Source organism: Acomys minous, assembly GCF_964271855.1.
Source record: "Acomys minous genome assembly, chromosome: 9".
Taxonomy (NCBI): Eukaryota; Metazoa; Chordata; class Mammalia; order Rodentia; family Muridae; genus Acomys; species Acomys minous.
In genome coordinates this window covers 53,012,972-53,038,861 of record NC_140490.1, presented here as the reverse complement: position 1 = coordinate 53,038,861, position 25,890 = coordinate 53,012,972, and the positions used below count along the sequence as shown (strand labels likewise).

At 44.7% G+C, this 25,890-nt stretch overlaps 1 protein-coding gene across 2 annotated transcripts in view; it reads right to left on the bottom strand.

Annotated features, from left to right (window-relative positions):
- Positions 1-3,065: 3,065 nt before the first annotated feature.
- The window catches only part of NEDD9 (neural precursor cell expressed, developmentally down-regulated 9), a 179,126-nt gene continuing 156,301 nt past the window's right edge, over positions 3,066-25,890 (bottom strand). For both annotated transcript variants that reach the window (XM_084794865.1, XM_084794864.1), the window contains 5 exons: positions 12,350-12,451; positions 11,848-11,949; positions 9,832-11,073; positions 8,249-8,338; positions 3,066-5,435 (listed from right to left, as the gene is read on the bottom strand). In XM_084794865.1, the coding sequence (XP_084650991.1) occupies positions 4,926-5,435; positions 8,249-8,338; positions 9,832-11,073; positions 11,848-11,949; positions 12,350-12,451 (2,046 nt within the window). In that variant the 3' untranslated portion in view covers positions 3,066-4,925. The remainder of the gene's footprint in view (positions 5,436-8,248; positions 8,339-9,831; positions 11,074-11,847; positions 11,950-12,349; positions 12,452-25,890) is intronic.

Below are 25,890 nucleotides of genomic sequence, written 5' to 3'. Positions count from 1 at the left end.
TTTTATGTGTAGGTACTTGCCTTAGTTAGGGTTTCTTTTATTGTAATAAAACACCATCACCAAAATTGACTTGGTGAGGAAAGGGCCTTTTTAAGCTTATAGCTGTAATACAACATGATGGGCAGTCAGGGCGGGGACCCGAAGGCAGGGAGGGAAGCAGAGGCCGGGAGGAGTGCTGCTAACTGTCTTCCTCACCATAGCTTGCTTGGCCTGCTTTCTTACATATCCCAGAACTACCACCTGCCCAGGGGCGGCACCTTCTAGAATGGTCTAGGTCTTTCTACATCAATCACAAATAAGAAAATGGCCAATAGGATTGCCTGCAGGTCAATCTTATGGAGGCATTTTCTCAACTGTGATTTTCTCTTCTCAGATAACCCTGGCTTGGACAATGTCCAAAAACAACAACAACAACAACAACAACAACAACAACAACAACAAAACACCCAACTAAGACTGTCGTACTCCACTGTGTGGCTAGACAGGAACGGCTCTGTGCCTTTACAAAGACGGACCTTTGGGTTTTGTTGTTCTACACAGGACCGCAATAGATTATTACACAAGCTTGGGTACGTATGCGTTTCGTCTCTCCTGCGGGAAGCGTGGAAGAGGAGCCATGGGTGCTGCAGCGGGCACTGCCTTGTCTTTGATTGCCATCTGCTTGCCAGTGCCTCTTGCCACTTCACAGTCTCCTCCTTTCCACGCCTCTCTTTGCAGCAGTTTGTCTTTTCAGTCAGTGCGCCTGGTGTGGTCGTCACCTCATTTATTTATTACCCACTCTTATGTCTTATGTTGTGACGTTTCTACTTGGAATTCTTGCCTCATTAAAATGATTTGTCCTCTCACTCCCATGCGAACCCCTCGCTGACGTTTCGTGGCATAAGCATTTCGGCTGCAATGGAGATTTTTTTTTTAAAAAAAATTCTGCTTATTATCTCTGTGGGTATATATGATATGAGTGTGTGCGTGTACATGTGAGTGTGAGGAAGTGTAGATTCATGTGTGGAACTCGAAGGACAGGTTCCAGGACTCAGTTCTCTCCTTTGACTGTGGGTTCTGGGAAACTCAGCTCAGCAGGTTTACGTGGCAAGCACTTTTACCTACTGAGCCATGTTGCTGGCCTCAACCAACCAAACTTTCTTTGAAGTAAAACATTTGTTTATTTTTTGAAAATCTCCTACAGGGAAACAATGTATTTTGACCACATCCCCAAACTCCCCTATCTCAGGTATCTCTGCTAGGCCTCACTGCCCATTTCATATCCTCTTCTATTTTGTTTGTTTGGTCCATCAGCTCCAATCAGTGCTGCCTGTTGTGATGTCAGCTGAAGTTGTTGGCTGAGTCTTGTGTAGATCACCATAGCTGGGGTGAGCTTGTGAGAACACTGGCCATGTCATATCCAGAATTCCTTTTGCCTAGTCTCTTTAGAAGAGTAAACAGTAAAAAAGATTTATCTACTTTTATTTTATGTGTATGGGCATTTTTTCCTGTACCTGTGTCTGTGTACCACGAGAGTGCACTGCATAGCACAGAAGCCAAAAGAGGGTGTTGGATCCTCTGGACCTGAAGTTATAGGCAGTTGTGAGCCACCATGTGGGTGCGGGGATCTGAACCCTGGTCCTCTGGACTAGGAGTCAGCACTCTTCACTGCTGAGTCATTGCTGAGTAAATATTTATAAGTTCGATGATGTGTAATTATGTTTATGGATTATTTTTTACTATTTACTATTTACTGTTTAACATGCTTAGGACCATAAGATTTTGACCTACATTTGTCCTAGAGTTTAAGAGTTTTAAGTTTAAGAAGTTTAAGACTTCAGAGTTTTAAGTCTCTATTCCATGTAAGTAAATTTTTGTTCAGGCTATAAGGTAAATATTTATTTTTCTCCATAGAGAATTTTGTTGATTTAGCACTATTTCCCCTCAAAGAAGACATTCCACCGGAAAATCCTATTTTTGTAGAAAATCATTTAGTGCCTTTGTGTAGAGACAAAACGATGCAGGTGTTATGGCTGGGCTTTGACATTTACTGGCTCCTCAGCTAGCAGCACTGGGTTGGTAAGTTGTGGATGATCTCGACACAAACCCTCAAATGGATCTGGTCTTCCTAAGCATTAAGCTGACCCCATCGCAGACTGATCAAGCCCTCCATATGCTTCCTGATCCAACAAGATGTGGCAAACTGTGCTGTCAGCTCCCAGGGCGAGGGACCAAGCCAACATCCGGACATTCCGGGATGGACCAACTGACTGCACCCTCTAAGCAGCAAGTCAAAAGAAACCTATCCTCCATGGTTTCTGTAAGATAATTTGTGGTGATCATGAGAAAAGTAATTAAGACATGAGGTGTATTCAGATACTTTCTACATCTCAGTGTGTTATCTGAACAAAAGGGTGGGACATTAAAAATAGTTATTTACGTGGTTAGGAACCTCTGTTTTTCTTCTAAGATAATTTGCTTCAAATCATTTCTGTATGCCTGTTCCAGAATGAATAAAACAATGCCTTTTGATGCTAAAACCACTTGAGTAGTCAGATCTACAGAACAGAAACAGAAATCATCCTATGTGCATTACATGTGTGGGTACTGTACCCAGATGTGGTGGTTTACATATTTAATACAAACACTTTGGAGCAGAGGCAGGCTGATCTCTGTGGTTTCAAAGCCTGCCTGGGCTACATAGAGAGTTCCAGGCCAGGTATGACTGCATAGTGAATCCCCACACCCTCTGCCCCAGCCTCTGTCTTTCTTTCTGTCTGTCTGTCTGTCTCCCCCCTCTCATATGTGTATATATATGTTAATGTATAGGCATTTAATACTGAAAAAAAAGTTTCAGATATTTAATTTAATGATACCACATGCTCTAGAATTTTCTTCAATTCAAAGGTACTGGGGTAACACACACACACACACACACACACACACACACACACACACACATGCACGTACTTTCCTAAAAAACAATCAGATCTATAGCATATGTAAATAAGTCATAATTTGACTTTCTATGAGCCAATATTTTATTCTGTGATAAAGACAGACACAAGGAAAAGAAACCCAGTGGCTATGAAGAGAAAGATCTAAAAATTTAATGGCTTGTATATACAAGATGGTAATGAACAATACAAATTGAACAATTTGGTTTTGACAACGTGGAGTGTCATCACTCAGGTTTGGGCAAGGCAGCCATCACTCAGCAGATAGATGCATACACATCGTGACTTCTTCCAGGGTGCTGATGCTGCAGGACCCCCCTTCCTCCACACACAATGAGCTGCCGTCCAACAGCTCAGCTGTTCATCTTCTGACAGTGTAGAACTTTGAGAATGACAGTTGTAGTTTGTTTTGAAAAGCACCCTATCTTTGATAACTTCTACTAATTAAAAAAATATAAAAAATAAAAAGTCACACTGAGATCACAAGTTCTTCTTAACCTCCCCCGGCTTTTGTAATTTGGTTGCTTAAAACAACATTAAGTCAGTCAAGACATCCATGACAAATAAAAACACATTTCCAAATAGGCTGGAATGAAATCAGTTCCACAGAGAGAGACTACAAGAAAACATGTTTCTCGACTTGGTCGTAAAGGACTAGAGAGGTGGTTTATCCGCCCACGATGAGTCTGGTGTCTCCAGTGCCTGGGCTGCAGACACACAGCAGGTGTGAAAGGACAGACCACAGGATTGATGCTGTGACTATGTGTCACATGGCGATGCAGCTTATCCACGAGGTCCATGACCACTGGGGGATGCGAAGATCAGATCTCTGCAGTGTCGTCTGCATATGTTAAGTTTTTAGAAGGCTGTAGGATACACTGAACAATGAGAGGAGAGCAGGATGGGGCCTGGTGGCTCCTCAGTTCAGTCACTAAGGAGCTGGCCATTTTCTTTAGATAATCCTGGTAGAGAGGCCTTTAGTTAACCACTGACAGTTAGAAACAACCCTTCTTTTTGTCCACCATCACAGTTTTGATATATCTTCATGAGTTCTTGCTGCAAATACATATATATATATATATATATATATATATATATATATATATATATATATATATATATATGTATTTTAAATTTGGCTCTAAAAATATTCTTTAGAAAACCTCATGGCTGAGTCACTCACAAATGCAGCCCCAGGGAAACAACTTTATTGTCACTTCCTTTCAGAGTTGAAACAGCACAGTCACTGCTGACGACATGGCCTCTTAGCACAGCACACGTACCTCGCCTCTCCCTAGCACCCGAAGCACTGGACCTTAGGTTAACATATACTTTTCGAAACTCTCTCTCTCTCTCTCTCTCTCTCTCTCTCTCTCTCTCTCTCTCTCTCTCTCTCTCTCTTACTCTCCCCTTTTTCAAAGAGAAGTGGAGTTTATTTGCTACTGTGTTAAAGACAGAAAGCTTTGGAAGAAGTTTCAGACATGAATAAGCCATATTGTGACTTGTTATGTAGGAGGTGAACACTTGGCAAATACACCATGAGTTCCAGATTTGGGTGTGCTGGTCTCAGATCACTACTACTGCTACTACATGTAGAGCGATATTACAACCAAGTGGTACAGTTTTCTACACAACCCAACCAATGCAGCATTAGAAGGCGCTAAGGTGCTTCTTGATTCATGTTTTTAATGGAATGTATCAGGCACACATCTACAAACACAGATACACAGGCATACGCAAATGTGGACACGTTTCTGTACAACTTACGTTTTAGATACTTATATGGTTATATAAGGACCACACAGGGGGAAAAAGATTTCCCATTTCAGCTCCCTGAATTGATGAAAATCGACTGACTCACAAAACATTAAAATATTTCATTTTCGTATAAAATATTTACAAAAATAGATAACATTTACAAAAAACCAGATACTATTTCCAGTTTTCCTTAGTAATTATGCACTCAGTCTCTTCTACCACCTTTTCTTCTCAGAAGGTGGCCATCTCCAGCAAGGAACGCTTGAACAGCTGAGCATTTCTGGACAGGTCTGTTACCTGATGCACCATCTCCTGCAAGGCGGTAGTGCTGGGGTAGTGGAGGGCGGCCATCTTGGTTGCCATCACTATCGTCTTGAGCTGTTCGCAGAGCTGGTTGCTGGAGTTCCTGACTTTATTTCGAATGTCCTGGGCGGCCACCTGCCTTGTCAGAGTGTCTCCAATGAACACCAGTTTGTGTGCACTGAGAATAACAAACTTGCTGTGTGCCACAAAGATCCGTGGGGGCTGGGCTGAGCTGACGCAGCTGAAGAGAGCATCGATGGCGTTGAGGAGGGATATGAAATGGGTCTCACATTGGTCATAGTAGAAGCAAAGCAGCTGCCTATCCTGAACACCCACGCTGTTGTTTGTGGTTGGGAGGCTCTGCGAGGGCTTCCATTTGGAGATGTCATTCTCCACGGGCTTGGTGATTTCTTGTTCCAACAGCTGGAACTGGCTCAGCTGGAAGGAAGATAAGAGACTTCCTTAAGGGTAAGACATGCATTGTAATGGGAAAGCAGTGTGGGTGTAGAGTCAAAATATACCAGTTTCATCCTTAATAGATGTCCGGTACTTAGGAGCTGTGAGACGTTGGCCAGGTTGCCTTGCTTCCTAATTTGTAGAACATGGACACAGGGAAGATGATCCCCCAGGGGTCCTCCAGCCAAGACTTTCTGTTATGACACCATTTGTCTTTTTTTTTTTTTTTTTTTTTTTTTTTTGCATTCTGACTGGAAGGCGACAGCCTTGCCTTCTATGCCACTATAAGGGTTTGATAAAATACTGTTATTCACAGAGTGAATATTATTATTCTTCACAAAGTGCTTAAAATATATCTGGTGAATTGCAGGCTCTATGTAAGCATTTTCTTTTTAATGGTGAGAGACAGCAAGGGAAAACCAGATAGAGTGACCTTTTGTCAAATAAATCACCAACAGTTTGCTACTTCGTGAACAAAGCCCTGCCCCCCTCTCTCTTCAAGATGGAAAATTTATGAAGACTCTCTCTGTAGTGAGAATTTTGTAATAAAAAAAAACCACAGCAATATTATAAGATTATGTTTTAGCTTTAATCCCAGATGTGGGGATCTGGGGGCTGCTTCTCAGCAGCTGAGTATGACTTGCCTCATCTCTGGCAGGGGCATGGTTTTGTCAGTTGCAGATAGTTTCTGCGAGTGTGTGATGTTTGGATTCTGGGGACTTTTCGGAGGATATATAAATGGTAGAGCCCTGATAGGTGTTGCTGGTTGTTGGTTGGATGCAGTTGGTTGCCATTGGTTGTGGTTTGTTAAGTAGTAATGCCCAAAGAAGAAACAACAAGAAGAAATTAGATGTTCTGGCGGTGAAGATCAAACTTGCCCCAAAGAGCTCAACTCCCCTAATCAGCAGGAAGTAGTCTAATCATAACGTCATCCTCTTTGCCCTCTATCCTTTTTCTCTTCTATCTAGTACTAGGGGGTTGAAAAGGAAGAAGAAAAAGGGTGGAAAATGGTGAAAGAAAGAAGAACCCAAAGAGTAGCAAACGTCGGCTACATCTCTCTCCTATTCTCTCTGAAAGATGTACACATTATGATCCTTTAGCATGGGTACGTCATAGAAATGCACACTTACTTAGCCAAAAAGGACACAATAAGAGATCTGGGCATTAAATGCTTATCACAGTTTATAGCATGCATCTGGAAGTTCGAGGACAATTCATGGGAGTTGGTTCTCTTCTTCTACTGTGTGGTTTCTGTGGATCAAACTCAGGCCGTGGGCTTGCCAGCAAGTGCCCTTACACTGAAACATCTCAGAGGCCCAAGTGTTAGCTTTCCTGATGCTCTCATTAGGCATCCCTAGCTGGACTGCTCTTTCAAGTTGAAATGATAATTTCTAGCTATTTTCACTAAGAATCCCAAGTTTGGGACTCAGTTAATCTCTTGCCCGGATTCAGAGCTGAGTCAATACAGGGACAACATCATCCTGATTTCCTGATGAGATGTGCACAGTCAATGTGGTATTCCACAGCCTACTTGCTTCCTAGGAATTACTTTGGTGTCTGCTAGTTCCCTCAAACTCCGCTGTCTTCCTGGGCCAAGTGCCAAGGTAAGCACAGTGATAAACGGTAGCGTTCCAGCATTATTTGATAGTAATGAGTTTGATTTCAAATCATGTGTCCATAGAGGGCAGAACTGTCCCATTTTATAGAGAAGGAACTCAAGTTTTGGCCTATGACGTCATGCTCAAGCCCACACACCTGTTGGCTAGAAAAGAAAGCTTTGAACTCCGGTTTCCCGGAGACCTCTTGTCACTTCATGCTGTGGTGTGCTATTTCATTTTATCTTCAAGGGCATATAAATCTTCACCTTGTTTCTCTTTGTTTTCATGCCCTCGCCTTGCTATACTCTCCTTACCTGTTGCATGCAGTAAACCTTTGAGTGAATGTCCCCTGCTCAGAGCCCTTGGTAAATGGACTCAGACGGGTCTCACAAACCTTGGATCTTTCCCTTTGACCCGTAGACTTTACCGTGCAAAAGACAGGTGCAGAAGAGGGATGGGGCTGAGGGGAGATTTACAGTCAACATCTCTTGGGGATTTGATAACAAATAACCAACAGAGGAGAGTTGACCATCAGCTAAGGAATCTCAGGTGAAACGCCACCTACAGAGAAAGCTTTGGAGCTGGGCACAATGGCACACCCCTGCAAACCCAGCACTCAAGAAGTTGAAGCAGGAGAATACCAAGTTTGAAACCAGCCTGGGCTACACAGCAAGAACCTACTATCTCAACGCATTGCACAATACAACACAGCCCGATAGAAAAGGCTTTGAGTGGCCACTTTTGAGTTTTGCAAAGTTAGATGGGAACTGAGCGAAGAGGTGACTGGAGGAAATGTTGGACAGTGGAGGAGAACAAAGCAGATAACGGAGAAACAAGGAGAGGAGGCAGCCCATGTTCCTGTCAGTGTTGGCTGCATCTTCATCCTCCTGAATTCCCTCTCTATGGCCTCAGTGGAAAACCAATTTGCTTAGCCCAGCCTGACTGGGTTTTGTGTCTTGAGATCAAAAGCATTAACCCGAATAGTCCTAATGTGTTGTATCTTAACAGGCACAGCCTGTTTGGATGCAGCGCAGGCATACACAGCTGTGGTGACAGGCCACATAACCTTCGCTTTGTTCTTATGTCCTGTTCTATGCCTGGGGGTGCTGGCAGGACCCAGAGCTTTTAAAGTTGTCCATTCCCTGCCGGGTGGAGCCACTTCCGCCACAGAAGAGCCTTTGCTCTGTGTGAACCTACCTGATGATGCTCCAGCTGCGCCTTGCTCTGCTTGATGATGTTCTCTTTTTCCAGGAGCTCCTTCTGCTGCCTCTCAAACTCCTCCTTGCCCTGTCATTTTGCAACACAAACACCGTGTTACCTCATTGCTGTGAGTCAGCTTCATTGACACATGCACTGACATCCTCCCCATCTGCTGGCCACATCCCTCATGTCCAGTTAGTTAACACTGTGAACCACAGACAGGGACTTCCAGAACGACTGTGGAGACAGGTTGAAAAGCCAAGTCTGTTTCCACACGGGCTGCCATGGTTGCTGCTCTTCCCATGATCCTTTTTACACCCGCTTAGGAAGCCTTATTTTTTCATGCTTTTTTAAAATGGAGCATATGTGAACCATGAGCTTTCAAACAGAGGTTTAAAAAATGGGTGCATATTCCATTTCCAATTTGTTTGAATAACCCTGTTCTCCAGTGTACAGCACGAGAAGACTGGTAAGATGAAGGTTAAACGCCTCCTCTAACCCAGGCCATTCCTAAGGTTGAGCTGTGCCTCAGTTGATCCTTTCTACCCTCCGGTGCCTGGAGACGTTTGGTATTGTGACAGTTTCTAGTATAATTTGTGGCTCTCAGTCAAATGGAAAAGGATGGCAGAATAAGATACTAAGCCAGATACTAAGTAATGGATTATGATAGAGTGTTGGAACTCCTCAAAGCAGACAGGGAAGCTTTCACGATCCCTGGTCAATTGGGAACTAGCACAGTTTATTCTTATAGGAAGCTGCTTACAGAGTTTAACATATACTGGTCAAGCTGTTGGCCAATTGGAAAATGATCATAGATAGCTCCTCTGGGTCTGATGGAGCTATGTGTCTTTGTAAGCAGTTAATCTCCATCTCTCTCTGTCTCTGTCTCTGTCTCTTTCTCTCAGCCTAGAGTAGTGGTTCTCAACCTTCCTAATGCTGCAGCCCTTTAATACAGTTCCTCATGTGGTGGTGACTCCCAACCATAAAATTATTTTCATTGCTACTTCATAACTGTAACTTTGCTACTGTTATGAATCATAATGTAAAAATTATCTGCGTTTTTCCAATAGTATTAGGTGACCCCTGTGAAAGGGTCATTTGATCCCCCACCCAAGGGGTCATGACCCACAGCTTGAGAACCACTGGCTTAGGGTGTACCTTAGAAACTCTCTAAGTACAGATATTTTCGACAGTTGTTTTTTCTTAACAGTGATATGTTTTTCAAGTTATTTCTGTTATGATGGGCTGTTCAATGGAACTGTACCATAAAGCACAAATAGAGGAAGAGTTGCTACTATGACTCATGGACCCAGTGGGCCATGTTGATGAGTCTCCTCGAGCTTGCCTGGGGTATATCAGTGAGAATAAATACAACCCCTTCAAGTTAACGCTTTCCAAAATAAAATTAAGGCCCAGGGAGGTTAAATAAAAGGGGCTGTACAATTTTGTATGATCTCACTCTCCATTTTCAGATGTCCCAATTCTGTCCTTTGGCTGTCTAGCCCAAGAGCCTTCTGGGCATCAGTCTCCTGGGATCCCCGAACGCGAGTGTGGGTAGCTTATAGGTCCAGTCTCCTTACCTGTAGGTGAACGTAGTCATAATCATCCATCCAACTCCTCTCGGAACCGTCACTGCTACTACAGTCTGGTGGCAGTTCCTTGCTCAGAGTGGGAGGCAATGGCTTATTGTGGACCTGGGCCTTGTAATCACCAGGGTGCAGCGGCTGTACCTGGGAGCCCGGGTGTGTATACTCGCTTGAGTTCATGATGCTGGTGGGCCCATTCTTCAGATGGGAACTACTGGGACCTGCTCTGAAGAGGGTCTCAGCATAGGTGCTGATGGTGGTGGTCAGTTGCTTGGCATCATCTGGCACTGTCTTGGCCACCATCACAAACCGGTCCAGATCATCACACTTATTTTGAGGCTTATTGATAGCTAGGATATTCAAGGACCAGCTGCATTCATTTAAATCATGGCTGGTCTGGCTTAGAATCTGGTGGGAATCTTCCACTCTTTGGAGTTCGCGCTTCATTTTGTTGTGGAGGACCAGTTCTGGGAGGCAGGAGGCATTGGCCAAAGCTCCCTTGGCAAAATGGAGGTACTCCCGTAAGAACAGCTCCACCTTGTCCACTGCGGTGCGGACCTCATTGATGTGTCTTTCCATGTATCCGTAACACCTCCAGTCTGTGGTGACCAGGGACATGAGGCTGCAGACGCCCGTCTCCAGGGTCTGCTGGAGCCGATAGAGCTTCTCAATGGCTGTGTCTGGGTCCAGCAGGAGCCTTTTGCCCTGAGATGGCGAGGCTGACAACGAGGACTCCTTCGAGGAGGTGGAAGATGTGGACATGTTACTCCTGGTACTGCCAGTGCTGGAGAAAGACAGCCGGTTGATCCCGTCCACCAAGTCCCGAGAGCCTTTGGCGTCTGCCGGGTTGTGCAGAGGGACGTCGTAAACACCGTCCCTTTCTTCCAGGTTTGCCTTTTCACTGGTTTCTGTTGGTGCCTCCAGGAACTGAACTCCACGGGGGATGTCATATGCATCATTCTGAGTGCTCTCAGAATGTCCCAGCTGAGAGGGCGGATGGTGTAGGGAAAGGCTTTGGTGTCTTCGAGCCATCGGTTCTGCGGCTCCTGGAGCATCGCAGGTGAATTTGCTGTGAAGGTCCTTCCCTGCTGTCTTGGTGCTGGCTGGAGGGATGTCATAAACCCCTTCGGGTCTCGTGTCTGGCCTTCCATCTTGTTTCATCGGAGGAGGGAAATCATATTCCTTTTCCCTAAGCCCTGCCTCATCTCGGCAAGCTGACGGTGGAATGGCGTAGACCTAAAAAGTAAGTAAAAAAACAAAACAATTTATTTGTTCAGTTGGATCTTGGACGAAGGCAGAAAATGAACAGCCCATGAAGGTGTGGTCCAGAGTTCACAGACCTGTCCCTCCCAACACTCATTAACTTCAGATGTTTCCCAGGGTGCAGCATGCTCTTTAGAGGATGTGTGCCCTCATCCTTACACATGAGCATCCTTTACCATACTCAGTGATGGATTGGGTGTAGAGCCTTCCTAGCTGGGTTGCAGTCTCCTGTTTCCAACCATTTATTGACTATTCTGCCAGGCTGATCCATGCTGAGAGACACAAGACATTCTACACTGGGCTGAGGGACCAGAGTTCTCTTCTTGGTCATCAGACCTGAGTCTCCTTCATATTCAGAGGCACAGTTCCCTATCTGTTCAGCAAAGCTGGCTGTACTCAAAGTGCAGGTATGCCCAGAAGATAACAGAATATCAAATGACTTACATCTTCTGTATGGATCAAGAAAGCTATAGAGCCACCTAGAAATATATGATGTATTAGACATTGCCAAACTGAACTCACTGTCCCCACTTCCACTTGACTGTCACTATTTATGTCTCTATATTTTTGAGGACCCTCTAAATTTGTAATTATAATTTATTCCTTATGTCCCTTGCTTCCTTTTTTTTCCCTTTTAGAATATGCCATTTTTGTTTTATTACATTGAACAAACATATATTCCTCACCCCCAACCTCCATATACATAGAGATACTCATCCACACATTGTGCTGTGCCAATTCACTTACCCCTTGGGTAGGGGGAATGTCATACACCCCTTGAGGTTTTATCTCTCCCACTGGAACTGAAAACACGGGGCCCTTCACTGATGAAGGAGGGATGTCATATACCTGAAGAGAAACACTTGAGTTACCCAGAATGGAAATGTCATATGCAGACTTGGTTTTTAGCAGCATTCTATGCCATCAGGCCTTTACGGAAGTTTTTTCAAAATAAATTTTTCATTCTTTGATTTAGGTTAAATATGAAAATGATCTTATATGAGCTATCTGTTCTATGATCTAGATCATTAAAATTGGACATTTTCAGAAATAAAATAACAAACTGATAAAGCAAATAAGACTTCTCAGATAAAAGACTAGACTTTCTGATAAGGGAAACACTGACTAAAATGAATGGTCCCCAGACAGGCAGCTTAGAGGTTGTGGCTGGTAGTCCTCTTCTCCTGTGTGTTCCAGAAGAGATGCTGCCCCCAAAGCCAGCTCCCATAGTGATGTCCCCATTGCCTACCCCTTGAGCGGTGTGGGAAGGAGGGACATCGTAGACATCCTTTTGGTATCTGGATGGGTATTCATACACATAGCCGTGGCCTGTCCTCACTGGGGTGATCACCTGGGGATGAAAATACACAGAGATGTCAAATGCCAGCCCCAAGACCTCAGCATACCTATTAGCTTGTTTAGGTACACACCTACACATACCTAGTCAACCCTCATAGAACAGAGAGAAAAGGAAGGGAGGAAGGAAGGAAAGAAGGAAGGAAAGAAGGGAGGAAGGAAAGAAAAAAAGGGTAGAGGGAGAGAGAGAGAAGGAAGACACAAGGTCAGAGTATGAAGGAAGTGTCTGAAATATATTTCCCTTCCTGAGGATTTTCCAAAAAGTCCTATCAAAGTTCATCAATAAGAGTCTCAATTCTCTGTCTCCAAGGAGATATGTTTAAATTATGGAAGTGAGGCTGGGGAGAGGGCTCAACAGGTAAGGGTACTTGCTGCTCTTACAGAGGACCTGAGATTGGTTACCAGCACCCACATGGTGGCATACAACCATCTGTACTTCTGTCCCAGGGGAACTGATGCCCTCTTCTGGCCTCCACGGCACCAGGCACATGTGTGGTGTATGCATATATACATACATGCGGCAAAACATTCATACACATATGTAGAAAATAAAAATAAATTATCAAAGTCTTCGCTGATCCTTTTGGAGTGGCCAAAGCACAGCACTACAGTTTTTACAAGGCTTCAGAGCTTTTGTGAAGTACACAATACAAATAGTTTGGCCACTTAAAATTCCTCTCATACCTTCCCCAGTATGCCTCTTCATTTGAAATTATTATGATTATAACTGAAATTCCATGGGTCATTAGTCCTTTCACAAAGCCACTGCCGAACAGTCCTGTTCTTATAACTGCCTGAAGCGTTCTCTGTAATAATTTTTGAACCAAGGGAAACAGTTTCCCTTGGTGTCTACAGGAGAGCGGTTCCAACATTCTTGGCTGCTCAAGTCCATGGGGTGCAGTGTTTTGCATGTAACCGCCATACATCATCTGCACACTTAAAGCCCTCTCCAAATTACTTTATAGTCTACAGTGTTTAACCGACACTAAGTCAATAGATGGTACCCAGTACTGTTTAGGGAACAACGTCACAAGGCTACGCATGTTCACTGCAGGTGCAATTTTCTTCTAAGTAGTTTTGTCTTGCAGCTGGTTGTCCCCTCTAATGTGGAACCAGTGCCACAGAGGATGAACTGTTCTGGGGAGGACCTCAAGACTCTCAGCCTTGAAGTGGATTAGCTAATCTCTAATCATTTTCCTATTCCCACTAGTGAAGCAAATATCGCCAATGGCGCCCATGTCCAGTGGGTGTCAGACATCAATTATATCCACCATGGACTCTGGCATCTGGAGCCAAAGTTAACAGACTGAGTCTTATCTAGTGGGCTAGCCTGTTTACTTTCCATTTTTCCTCCCTCCCTCCCTCTTTCCCTCTTTCCTTCCTTCCTTCCCGCCATCTATCCCTCCTTTCCTCCCCTCCCGTCCCTCCCTTCCTCCCTCTGTGTCTATGTGGATGCACTCTCTGGAATGTGCACATATAGAGGGCAGCAGTCGACCAACCTCATGTATCTTTTTCTACTTCTCTCCACTTTATTTTATTGAGACAGGGCTCCCTCACTGACCTAGAGCTCAACACTTGGTTAGATCTGGCCAATTGCTTAAGCTCTGTGATTTGCCTGTCCCCCTGCCCATACCAGCACTGGAGTTATAGGCATTTCTTTTCCATGTGAGTCGGGGATTTGAACTCAGGTCCTTACATTTGTACAGCAAGCACTTTACCCACTGTACCCACCTATGTTCACAGCTAGGCACTGATTGGTAGTTCTAGGCAGGGTAGAGACACTATTTCAACTTAATTAATTTAATCTTCTCGGGGCTAGGAAATTGCCTCAGTCTTATTTTTGCCCAACCCTCCAAGTCCCAAACCATTAACACTGTCCATGTCGAAAAACTGTCCACCACGTCTTTGAGAATCAATGCCCCAAATTTAGGAGGAGCTGTCTGTTCCCGGGAGGCCTTCATCTTTGACCCTTTAAGGTGAAAACTCTGGCATCAGGCTGCCTACAAAACTATGTGAAAAATGTTCCACGTCCGCGTCTCAAGCTGAACCGAGTGGAACGCAGCCAAGTGCACCAGTGTCTGTACCCCAGGGGCTCCAACCCCCCCCCCCCCCCGTTCAATTTTGTTTAAAATGCCTGATGCTTGCAACTGATTACTTCTTACACTGAAGGTAAAAGAGATTAGTATGCCGCGAACATTTCCTTCCAGTCTCTCCATTGTTTCGTGTTTAGAAAAGGAACTCAGGGCTTTAAGTTTGTTGGCATGGAGTGACGGAACCATTTTATGAAGCAGCTATTGTACTGTGCACAGCAAATGTTTCTTCATAAAGCAAGGGGGCTGTTTGCTCAAGACCTTTAATGCCATTGCACGGTTTTCTTTCTTTCTTTCTTTCTTTTTTCTTTTTCCTTCTTTTTTTTTTTTTTACACTTGCCTTTGTGCAGGAGAGAGATGAAGATCCTGTAGACTTTCTGTTCATAGTCCTCTACTTAGCTTTGTAATGGAATCTGCTCATGAGCCAGCTTTTGCTGAGTGTGGAAGCTTCTAAGAATGGGAGCTGTGCAAAGAGATCGACTCAGGGATGCTACTGAACTAACTCAGACTAGGCTGAAGCCCTGCGTCTCTCTTCATCTTGGAGGGCAGGGAGGGAGAGGGAGCAGTGCTGGTGTCTGAGTGTGGGATTGGGGAAAGCAGGCAGGGCATGACTCCTTAAAAAGGGACGGGGACCAAGCCATCCCCTGCCTTTGCGGTGGTTCCCTGGCCAGGCACACACGGGCTTCTTGGTATTTACCATTCCACTTCCTGACAAATGTCACGGAACCCCAACTTGCTCTCTCTTTCTCATTTAGAGGATGCCTGTGGTCATCTGGTGTTTAAAACTTTGCATTCCAAACCAGTCATTTTTCCTTGTTTATGCAGTTAAAGAAACAGATGGTGAAAACCACGGGAGGAAAAAGCCAATAAAATACAGCCTTCCCATCCCAGCATTCCCGATGGTAAACTCCAGCTCACATGGACCCACCAATGACATTTAAGTGGGACCAGAGCTTTGCATCTGGCGGGACGTGTCCAGAGCACTTAGAGATCCTTGTGTGATTAAGAAAGATGGACAAAGCTTTCTTTAGAGCTAGCTTTGCCTCCACCCTGGCAGGACCCCTCCCATGCCAATTGTGTGCGCTCTCCTTAAGGAAAAGTGCTCGGCAAGCCTGACCTGCAGGCTCTTTGTTCCTGCTTAATAGGAAAACATTAGAAAGCACTCTGTCTCTGCACTCAACCTCTTAAAGCCACTGACCTTCAGGCCTAGAGGCATGCCAAGAGCTCACTAAGATCATGAGTTTAGAAGAATTCTCCTGGTATTTATGGAATCACTACACAAGGGCAGTTTTCAAACTAATTTTTCAATGAGATCAAGTCAGGTTTTTCACGTCCCTTTTCTCTCTGTTCCTTTTTTTCTTTTCTGCATTCCTTTTATTCTGTGTATTATTTATAGTTACAAAGGCTTAGCCCTAGGAATTACCGAGATGACCTCTGAATTCATTACTGCTTCCCAGGGAGGAGCTAAGCTTTGCGGTGGGCTGGGGCCCTGAAGGTTCAGAGCTCCAGCAGCAGCTTCCCTGATTATGGTCACCCTGTGAAGGATCTGCACGCTCACATGCAGATCTGCCTCTGTCCTGATTAGGGGATCCTGTTTGTGTCAACTAACCAGAAAGCCCCAGGAGAGCTGTGAGGCTGAGAGCAGACTGCGATCACTGGGCTTGTTTCTCCTTTCCTTTAAACATTTAAAAAATGTCAACTCTGATCAGTTGTTGTGTGTGTGTGTGTGTGTGTGTGTGTGTGTGTGTGTGTGTGTATGTATGTGTTTGGGTGTGTGTGTGATGTGTATGCATGTGTGTGTATATATATGTGGGTACTTGCTAATGAGTGTTTGAACGTGTGTGTGGAGCAAAGACTTATGTCAGGTGACTTCTTATCCTCTTCACATTAAAAAAAAAATATAATAAAAGATGCCCATAATCTGTTTGCATTGCATATCAAGGTATTACTATTATTGGGTATGGCACTACACACCTGTAACCCTAGCACTCAAGCTGAGGCCGGAGGATTGAAGCCAACCTAGGATACATAGCAGGACTGTATAAAGGCAAAAATTAAAAAAAAAAAAAAAAGGCAAAAATGAAAGCAAGCAAGCAAGCAAGCAAGCAAACAAAAACCCACTCTTCCCCCAAATAAAACCTTTTCCCCCCTCTTAAGTATGTCATGGTTTTGTTTAAGAAGTTTGAAGAACAGGTTAAGCCTTTAGCTTTGAAGGCCAATTTTATGCTTTAAATAATGTTTCACATGAAAACTCTCTATGAAACAAGGGGATTGAAAAACATTTAATATTGTTTATATGTGTGTTTGATGGGCATTCAGTACTCAGAGGCCAGAAGAAAGTGTCTCCCAGAATTGGGGAGATGGACCGACCATTGTGAGCCACCGTGTAGATGCTGGGACCCGAACCTGGCTCCTCTGCCAGGGCAGCCAATGATCTTAGTTTATCTTTCCGGCCCTCATCTTATTATTTGAAATAGGAGCTCATCAATTTGGGTATGCCGGCCTGCCAGTGAGCTTGAAATCTGCCTGTTTTCACTTTCCCAGTGCTGGAGTTACAGATGTACAGACTCCTGTTTGGTTTCTACATGGGTGCTAGGCTCCTGACTCTCACCCTTGTGCTCACTGACTGAGCCATCTCAGTAGCTATCACTGTAGGTATTAAGGGGGCTCAGTGTGGCAGTCTCACACACGCACACAATACGGTTGACTGTAAGCACTCACAAGGGAAGAGTGCACTGTGTCAATCTCTGGGGCTGGGCCCTGGCAGGTAGAATGAAAAGACCAAAGTCCTAGGGCGTGCTAGCCCTCTAATTAATGTGTTTACATTAGAACAAGGAAAGCGCCTCAGCTGTTCTGCCTTGCAAGTCAGTAGTGTTTGGTTCTCCCTGCATTGAGCCTGGATGCTGACTGCGGGGACTGCTTTTGAAGATGTTTCTGACAGAGCCTGTCCTTTGTAGCTGCATGTTCTGAACCCACAGATTTAGCCAAACTTGTGTGTGTGTGTGTGTGTGTGTGTGTGTGTGTGTGTGTGTGTGTGTAGGGGAGGTGCATGAAAACAATTCCACCTGTACCAAGCATATGCCGACTTTCCTTTCTTTGATCTTCTTCTCTAAACAGTGCAGTCTAACAAGTACATGAAGAGCATGTGATTGCACCGGGTTTTGTAAGTTACCTAGAGATGATTCCACGTCTGTGTGCAAATGTGTGTAGGTTATACATGCGTTGTGCCATTTTCTGTGAGGTCTTTGGAAGTACTGGAGCGAATTCCCAGAGATTGTAGAGAGGTCTTCCTACTCTCACGATTCCTAATTTGGAAAGCTGTGCACACTGGAGTTAAAAGAAAAGTCCATTTGGATAGCAGAGGGCTAGAATCTGTGGACAGGAGGAGGGAACCTGGGGTCCTTTGTTGATGTTTTCCCAATCAGTTTGCCTGAGTTTGTTTCAGAGCAGAGCAAGGACCCTGCATTCAGCTGCTTGAAGCCCCAGCCAATAATAGGCAGGCTTTGTACTTGGGAGACAGTGCGCATGCTAGTGACAGGTAGGTAGCCATGCTTGTGTGTCAGTCCACTCCCTGGGTTGTGTTGTCAGATCTTGCATGCTTTCCGAAGCCAGAAGTATAGAATTCTGGTTTTCAAAACTGACTCAAATATTGAAAGCAGTGCGTTGGCCGAATAAACCACTCTCCTGGCCCTAGATTGCCCGACTTACTTTCACCTGTGTTTTCCCTTTTCTGTGTCTTCTTTCTCCTTCCTTATTCGGGACCTTGAAAACTCCAAGTTCTGACCAATACCATCTCTATCAAGACTGAAAGAGGCTGGTTTCCTTAAATGCCCCAGACACCCGCGCATCTGCACCTTCTTTGTCTATTCAACTCTTCCCTTATCTTCAGATTTTATTGTGTTTTCAGAGCTGAATCTAATGCCTCTCTCCCAGGAAGCCTTCCCTGGAAGAACAGATCACCCCTGTCCTTATAACACTCCAAGTGCTTTATCTATACCACTTAGCATTTGACCCTCTCAGTGCATCTCATGTCTTGTTTGTTTGTTTTTGTTTTTTTTAGTATGGTGGCACCATTTCTTACCCGTTTGTTTATATATAAGCAGCAGGGCCCATCACTATGCCCTGGATAAAGCAGATTTTAAGAAAGATGGTGCCAGCAGGATGGCAAATAATGTCTGCCTACATAGGATAAGCTGACTTTCCAGGTTGGCCAGCTCTGGAGTGAATGCCACCCCAAGGCTAAAAGACAGGACTCCTCCGCCACGGGAATGGTGGACAAGTGAGAGAACCAAGTGAGTGTTTGATGTGGATGAGAGGTCAACAACCACTGACAACCGCATCAGCAGCTGTTCTGGGAGAAAGAAGGCGCTGGACTCTCCTGTGTCTTTGGCTGCAGAAGGAAGCCATAAGGCACAAGGACAAGCACTGTGCTTCAGTTCTTAGGGCATGCGGTAGCCTCCTCATAAGAACTGTACCAGAGGCTGGACAGCTCAATGGCTCTGGAGAAGGAGACAGGTAATGGCACAAGCTAAGGGTGGGTAGCGCTGGACCTGGCTGTGGTTCTACTCCTTAGAAGCCATGAGGCCATAAGCAGGGATGGGACCAGGTTGAAAGCCTCATGTGAGGGACAGAGAAGAGCATGAGTTTAGATTTGCCTGGGCCTATGAGGCTGGCAGACAGAAAAGACATCCTCTCTGGAGATAAAAAGCACGCCACAGACCCCAAGTTATTTTTACAACAAAGGAGATCTAAATGACAGAGTCCAAGTCACCCAGAGAACCATGGGAGATGACGCAATAGCGGCAGGAGGAGAGCCAGTTCTTGCTTGCTTGCTCCTAGGGGTGAGGTCCATATCTCAGTTCAGAGTTTTCAAGGCTGTTGGCTTTCAAAGTATTTCGTGATTAAACATGAAGATAAAAACAAAAATCCCTAACTTCTATGTTTAAGCTAGATGAAAAGAAAGTTATCTTTACACATGTGTAAAGCATTGAAAAGGAGGCCCAAGAGGCACTGGGAACTTCAAAGCAAAGCCACAAATGACAGGGGACTTTGCTTCTTAAGAGCCACCAGCAGATCTGCTCAGGTTATTATTATTTTATCAGTATTGCCAGTATCATGATTGTCATCAACATAGGCCAAGATGCTTCAGTGGAAAGCCCCGGGGCGAGGAGTGCTTTCCATAGTGATTAGAGATGAAGGGCTTTTCTGAACCAAAGGATGACGAGGGCCTATGCTCGGGACACGTGACTGAAATTATCATCAGTGGGGGACCACAAGCTGACGCTTGTCAAGAGTATCTTACCAAGAAGTAGGGCATGGAGCCTGCTCTCTGCAAAGCATTGCCCTAGAGATAACTTCTAACATGACGTCACTGGGGCCAAGGCCTCAGCAAGCCTATTTGGGCTCTATCTTCCCTTGGGTATCTGCCTCACCCCCTAATGCAGAGCTGGAGTTAGGAAAACTTCAGCCTCTCATCTGCCTGCTGCTGGTTCATTGGAGCACCAAGCAAAGCAGGAAGTAGTCATCTACCAATCAGGAAGGCAAGTTCCCATTATCCCAGCCCCTAAATCGTCAGGTTCTCTGCATCTCTCCACCCTACTTCCTTCAGTGCAACACCTCAGCCCTTCCCTACTTCCTCCTGCTACAGCAGCCACGAGGAACAAAACAGTGGAAGCTGAAAAGCCGATCTCGTAGAGGCTGAGGGCAGAACAATGATTAGGAGAGACTGGGAAACGGGTGGGGGTAGGGCTGTGCAGAGAGCGTAGCGGATGTTTACAGGCCGCCAGTTGAATGGAAGAAAACAAAGTCTAAAGTTCCGTATCACAGAACTGTAGCTAACTGTGGTTGGTAAGCATTAAATGTGTATTTAAAAATAGCTAATGGAGAGAATTTCAAATGTCTCCAGCATCAGAATTGGTGGCCAACCTACCCTTATCTGATCAAGTACAGAAATGTTCTGTAAATATGTACGATCACTATGTACTATTTTTATTTTTTTATTTTATTTTTATTTTTGGTTTTTCGAGATAAGGTCTCTCTGTGTTATCCTTGGCTATCCTGGACTCGCTCTGTAGACCAGGCTGGCCTCGAACTCACTGCGATCCACCTGCCTCTGCCTCCCGAGTGCTGGGATTAAAGGCGTGAGCCACCACGCCCGGCTACTATGTACTATTTTTAAATAATGTAAATTTGGTATATACACATATACAAGAATATAAATTACACACACACACACACACACACACACACACACACATACATGGCACAGAAAAATATTTGAGTAAGAGAGAATTGAGTAGAGTGGAGGAGAGACATGGGGATGAGCTGGGAAGAGCATAGGAAACTTCAGAAGTGCTGTTCTAGTTGGTTTTCTACTCCATTATTTATCTATATATTTACCATCTATCTACCGTCCTACCTGTCCACTCTTGTATATAACAAAAAGCTGGAGTTGGGGATGTAGCTCAGTGGTGGGGTACTTGTATAGCCTGTGTTCTGTTCTTAGCACTGCCAAAAAAAAAAAAAATCTTTACAAAACCACAAAATATAATTCTAAGAAAAAATTTAAAAATAATAAATAACTCCACCTGGAAGCATTTTCTTCTAAGAGTATCATAGGGCACATGAACTCACCATAGTTAACAAGCCTAACTCTTGATTTTGCAGCTACTCCGTATCTCATCATTTTCTGCCTGAATCACTTTAGAAATGATTTAGGACTTTTCTAAATCAGCCTTAGAAATGGCACACATTGTGTGTTCCCTTCCCTCTGATATTTAGATGTGGGCAGGTGAGATGGCTCAGTAAGTAAAGGTGCTTGCTGCTTAATCCTGAAAACTTGAGTTCAAGCCCTGGGACCCACATGGTAGAAAGAGAGAACTGACTCCTTTGAGTTTACTCTGATGTTCACACACATACCACATGTTACAAATGTGTGAGCGCGCGCAAGCGCTCATACACACACACACACACACACACACACACACACACACACACACACGATATTGCCTAAGCTACTCACCAGGATGAAACTGAGCAGAAAGCTGAATAACCAGGCTCTGATGTTTGCCCTAATAACTCTACCAGAACTAGGACATTCAGGAAATACACTGCTCAGAAAGTACAACAGGCACTAATGAGAGATTAGAACATGCCACTGCAAGGACAGACCCACACAGCCTTGCCATTAGTGAGCCCTTAGATGGTCTCGTGACCAAGTGTATCATGTGACTAGTATCTATTGCTTTGACTTGGCATGGGTGGGAAATATAATTAGATTGCTCCCTGCCTCTCTAATCCCAACTTGATTTATTTATACTACACCTCTTCAGGGTTCACGCATTAACAAGACTATTTTGATTTCTAAAACTGCTTAGGAACTATTTCATCCAGATGAAATAAAAAAGTAAAAAAGCTCTAACAGAGACACCGCTGCCTTTGTTGGGTTTTATAATAACCCTTTGTCTTAAATGAACAATTTACCCTCTTCCGTTTTCAAGAAAACCCTAGGAAAAGAAACATTACCACCATTGCCTGCCACTAGGACTAAGGCTCAGTTTTCAGCAGCTAAGAGCTACAGTGGGCAGCCTGTTTGAAATCCAAGATTATGTCTTGAATTTCTACGAAGAGAGGAAAAGACACATGTTGTCTATTTTGGACTTATTAATTCTCTATAAATTCTCTCTGCCCAGCTTGGGTGCTGCAATGAGCTCACTTATTTACTTCCATAGCAACAATATATTGAAAACGGAGTCTGGCCTTAAAAAACACTGCCAGGCTTAACCCAACCTGATGTTCCTCTTGTGTTCCAAGAGACCTTTTTTCACTCTATATTGGGAATGTGACTTAGTTTCCTTCAAGGACATTTGAGACTTGATTTTGTGCTCGAGCTAAACGTTTTGCAAGCTAAGACACAGCCAGTGTCTCCCTCAACTCGAGGAAAAGGCAAAGGGAAGGCTCAGAACTGGAGCAGTGCTCTGGGGACACTTTCATTTGACATAGCTTTGTGTGACAAGCCACTCAATGGAAACAGTGCCCCAATTGTTAAGCCCTAACATGTCTCCCCTGCTGGCTCCAGGAAGCTCTTTGTACAGTGAGCACTAAAGCAATATTTAGTTATGGACGGACCAACACCAAAGAGCAGCGAGAAGCACTCAACATCAAACCATGGTGGGAAATGACGTCTGGGTTCCCCAAGTGACCGAGGTCTTTCATGGGACAAAGCTGAATACAGTCTGTGACAATTAGGTATTGAAAGCCAATTTTTATATCCCTTTCGGTTGACTGAAATGTTCCTTTGAATGAAAGCATAAAGGAACAGGCACTTGGATTCTTTTGGTATCTAAATAAATTCAACAGGACCATATGCATTACATTAGATTTAGAAAGATGCCCTAGACTACCCTGTTGAACGATGGATGGGAGGTGATGGAGAAGTAGTCTGGGATCCAAATGCCTGTGGGTATCATTTCTCTGTGAGTATGGAGGCCTTCACAGCTTAGCAGGAGGATGGATATAATGTCTGATATAGTGATGGATATATAATGGTGGATATAGTGGCTCATATGGCACAATGTCATGCCAGTTCTGAAGGTGGCGGCCATGCTGAGAGGCAGCAGGCCCATCTCTCTACCCAGACCATGAGGCTTACACAGGGGAAGATGGTGGAACATAGCAGTTGCAAGGAGGTAGGTGTCTCCCTGTCTTGTTAATAAGGCACACAGGAGATTCTCCAAAGGAGGGGCTTCCTGGACGTTTTCATAGGTATATTATCTGCGCCTCCATCTGCCTTGCCAGCTTCTGGAAGGAGACGGTGCCAGTGTACACAGCGGCTGTGAACAGGAAGGGGAGATGAGCGCTAAAGAAGAGCAGGAGCAAAGTGCCAATGTTTAAGGGTTAACTCGGATTTTTTTAAACAGTGATTTTTGAGGGTAGGGCATTAATTGGAATCTTTCAAGTGATCCCGAGGGGGGGGGGAATCTGATAAGGTCATCTGGTTCATAAAATTTTGGCCAAGGCCGTCAGAGAGAATCTGGCCTCAGTGGCCATTTCACAGTTGAGAGAACTAGACCGAGGGGAGGTCAGTCAGCCTGTCAGCAGAGGAGCGGGCAGGAATCTCAGTGAGTTCTACAATCCTTTTCTCAGTGTCCTATTGCCTATATTAGTATCTTACACCAGACATTTTCTAGAAATTTGGGAGGAAATGCTCTCAAAGAAAGTGACTCCCACATACAAAAGACACAGCTTGAAAACTAGGTATCTTATGCTTTGGGGTTTTCCCTTCTACAGCTAGTCCAATCTGGGAGACTTGACCCCATTTGATTGCATGAAGTTTTGCAGCAGTGATGTCACTTGAGAAGATGTCCACATGGCCACACTCTCAGTGGCACTGCAGATCTGCCATCTCCCAAAGGAGTGCTTTGGAAGTTACCAGCTGGGTGGCTGGAAACCTCTGTGGCCAGGCTTTCTTCTCAGCTCTTTGGCTGCTACGTGGCTGTGAGGTAGGAGCCTTCTGCAGCAACATTAACTCATCCTGGCTAACCCAGGCCTTCTTAGCGCCCAGGGTTCTAGTGAGCTGGGGTTGCTAATGAAGTAAATGCACCCTCTTAATTTAGGCCTGGCAATCCCACCTACGTGTGAGCTGGGATATAGAACCCATTAGCGCTGGAGTCAGACAGACAGAAGCTCAAATAGCAAGCCTACCTTTTGTGAGATGCCGTGAGTTAACTCTGCTAGATTAACTTCTCAGACCTGGGCCCTTTCCTTTGTGGGGGGAAAGAAAGCTATAGTATGTGTGTCACAAGCTGCGAGGAGGGTCAGGTGGCACAGAAGATACAAAGCCCGCAAAATGGAGCAGGAGCTCGGAGGCATTCTAAGGTCCGAGGCCACGTTGTAGAGTAAGATGGAGCAACTTCACAGCACCATGTCTTAGCCTCAGAGCTTCCATGAGGTTCTTTTGAAGAGTAGACCCCTTAGGTCTCCCCAGAAGTTAACAGAGACTTCTGAGGAAGCCACTGTCCTATGTGTGAGCCACCTGCACCTCTCACACAGGTGGGCACACCATCTAATATCAGCCATGTGCAAAGTGCCGATCTGTGAGCTGCAGATAGCTACGAGTGTCACCCGAGATGGTTATCCATGGCACGGACATGCTGCAATGTCAGGCTGGGCATGCCTGCTGGCTGTTACCCCAACATGATGGTTAAGATATGACAGAGTGCGTTTGGCCTCTGACACTCCTGCATTTTGTGCAATATGCCCTGGCCAGTTTTCTTCCTTTCTTTTGTGTCTTAAAGATGTTATTCAAACAAGATTGTCCACGTTTTATCATTAAATAAAATAAGCAGTTTTCCTGCCCTCTGTCCTCCCTCCCTCCCTCCCTCCCTCCCTCCCTCCCTTCTTCTCTTCCTCCCTCAGAAAGCATTATCCACCCAGCGAGGCATCCTGTGGCAGGCAGCATCTGACTCACTTGATAAGCAGTCACTTAACATGCAATCAGCGGGAAGGGAAGGCTAACCCCTGTTGTCTTGGTGTGGGTGTATGCGAAGTTATGAACGTACCCTCAGAAATACGTATTATCTACAAGCATTATGACAGAGGGCTGCCGGCTATGAAGATTTTGGCATTGGCCAAACAAAAAGGTCTTTTGTTCAGTTAGGGAGGTGTTACGGTTTTCTCATTCCCTTGGCATTGGCGCCTGTCTGGGAACACTGCCTTTCAGAACAGGGTGAGCTCAGCAAAGCCTCCCTCTTCTTGGCTTGAGGACCTCCAAGGCTGTGTAAGAGGTAAAATGCACCTTGATATTTCAGGGGTGCATTTTAGGTGACATTTCAGATCTTTGGATGGTTTTCCACAAACTAGATACTTAGGAATATTTATTAGGTTTATCTTCCTATAAAAATGTGCCATTCTGAGACATAATTGTACATTGTTGAGTTTATTAAGAAAATGCTGGGAGTGCCCTCTGTCTTGGAATTAAATTTTTAGCTGTAAGTGGGAGAGAGAGAGAGAGAGAGAGAGAGAGAGAGAGAGAGAGAGAGAGAGAGAGAGAATAGGGAGCAGAGAGGCAGAGACAGACAGACTGACAGACAGCAGAGAACAAAAGAAAGGGAGGTGAAAAGTCAGATTTTGTCATCTCCGGAAACTTTAATTTCCTCTAAATCTACTTTTTACCTGTTAGTAGACAGGTAATATTGCTTAATATATATAGCAGGTAGTTGGCTGGTATCTGAGGTTGTTATGATAGCAACTGGATTTCAAAATGCCTCAGATGCCAACAAGGGAAGTCTTTGGTTCTTAAGCCAACAGTCATGGGTGTGTGTGTGTGTGTGTGTGTGTGTGTGTG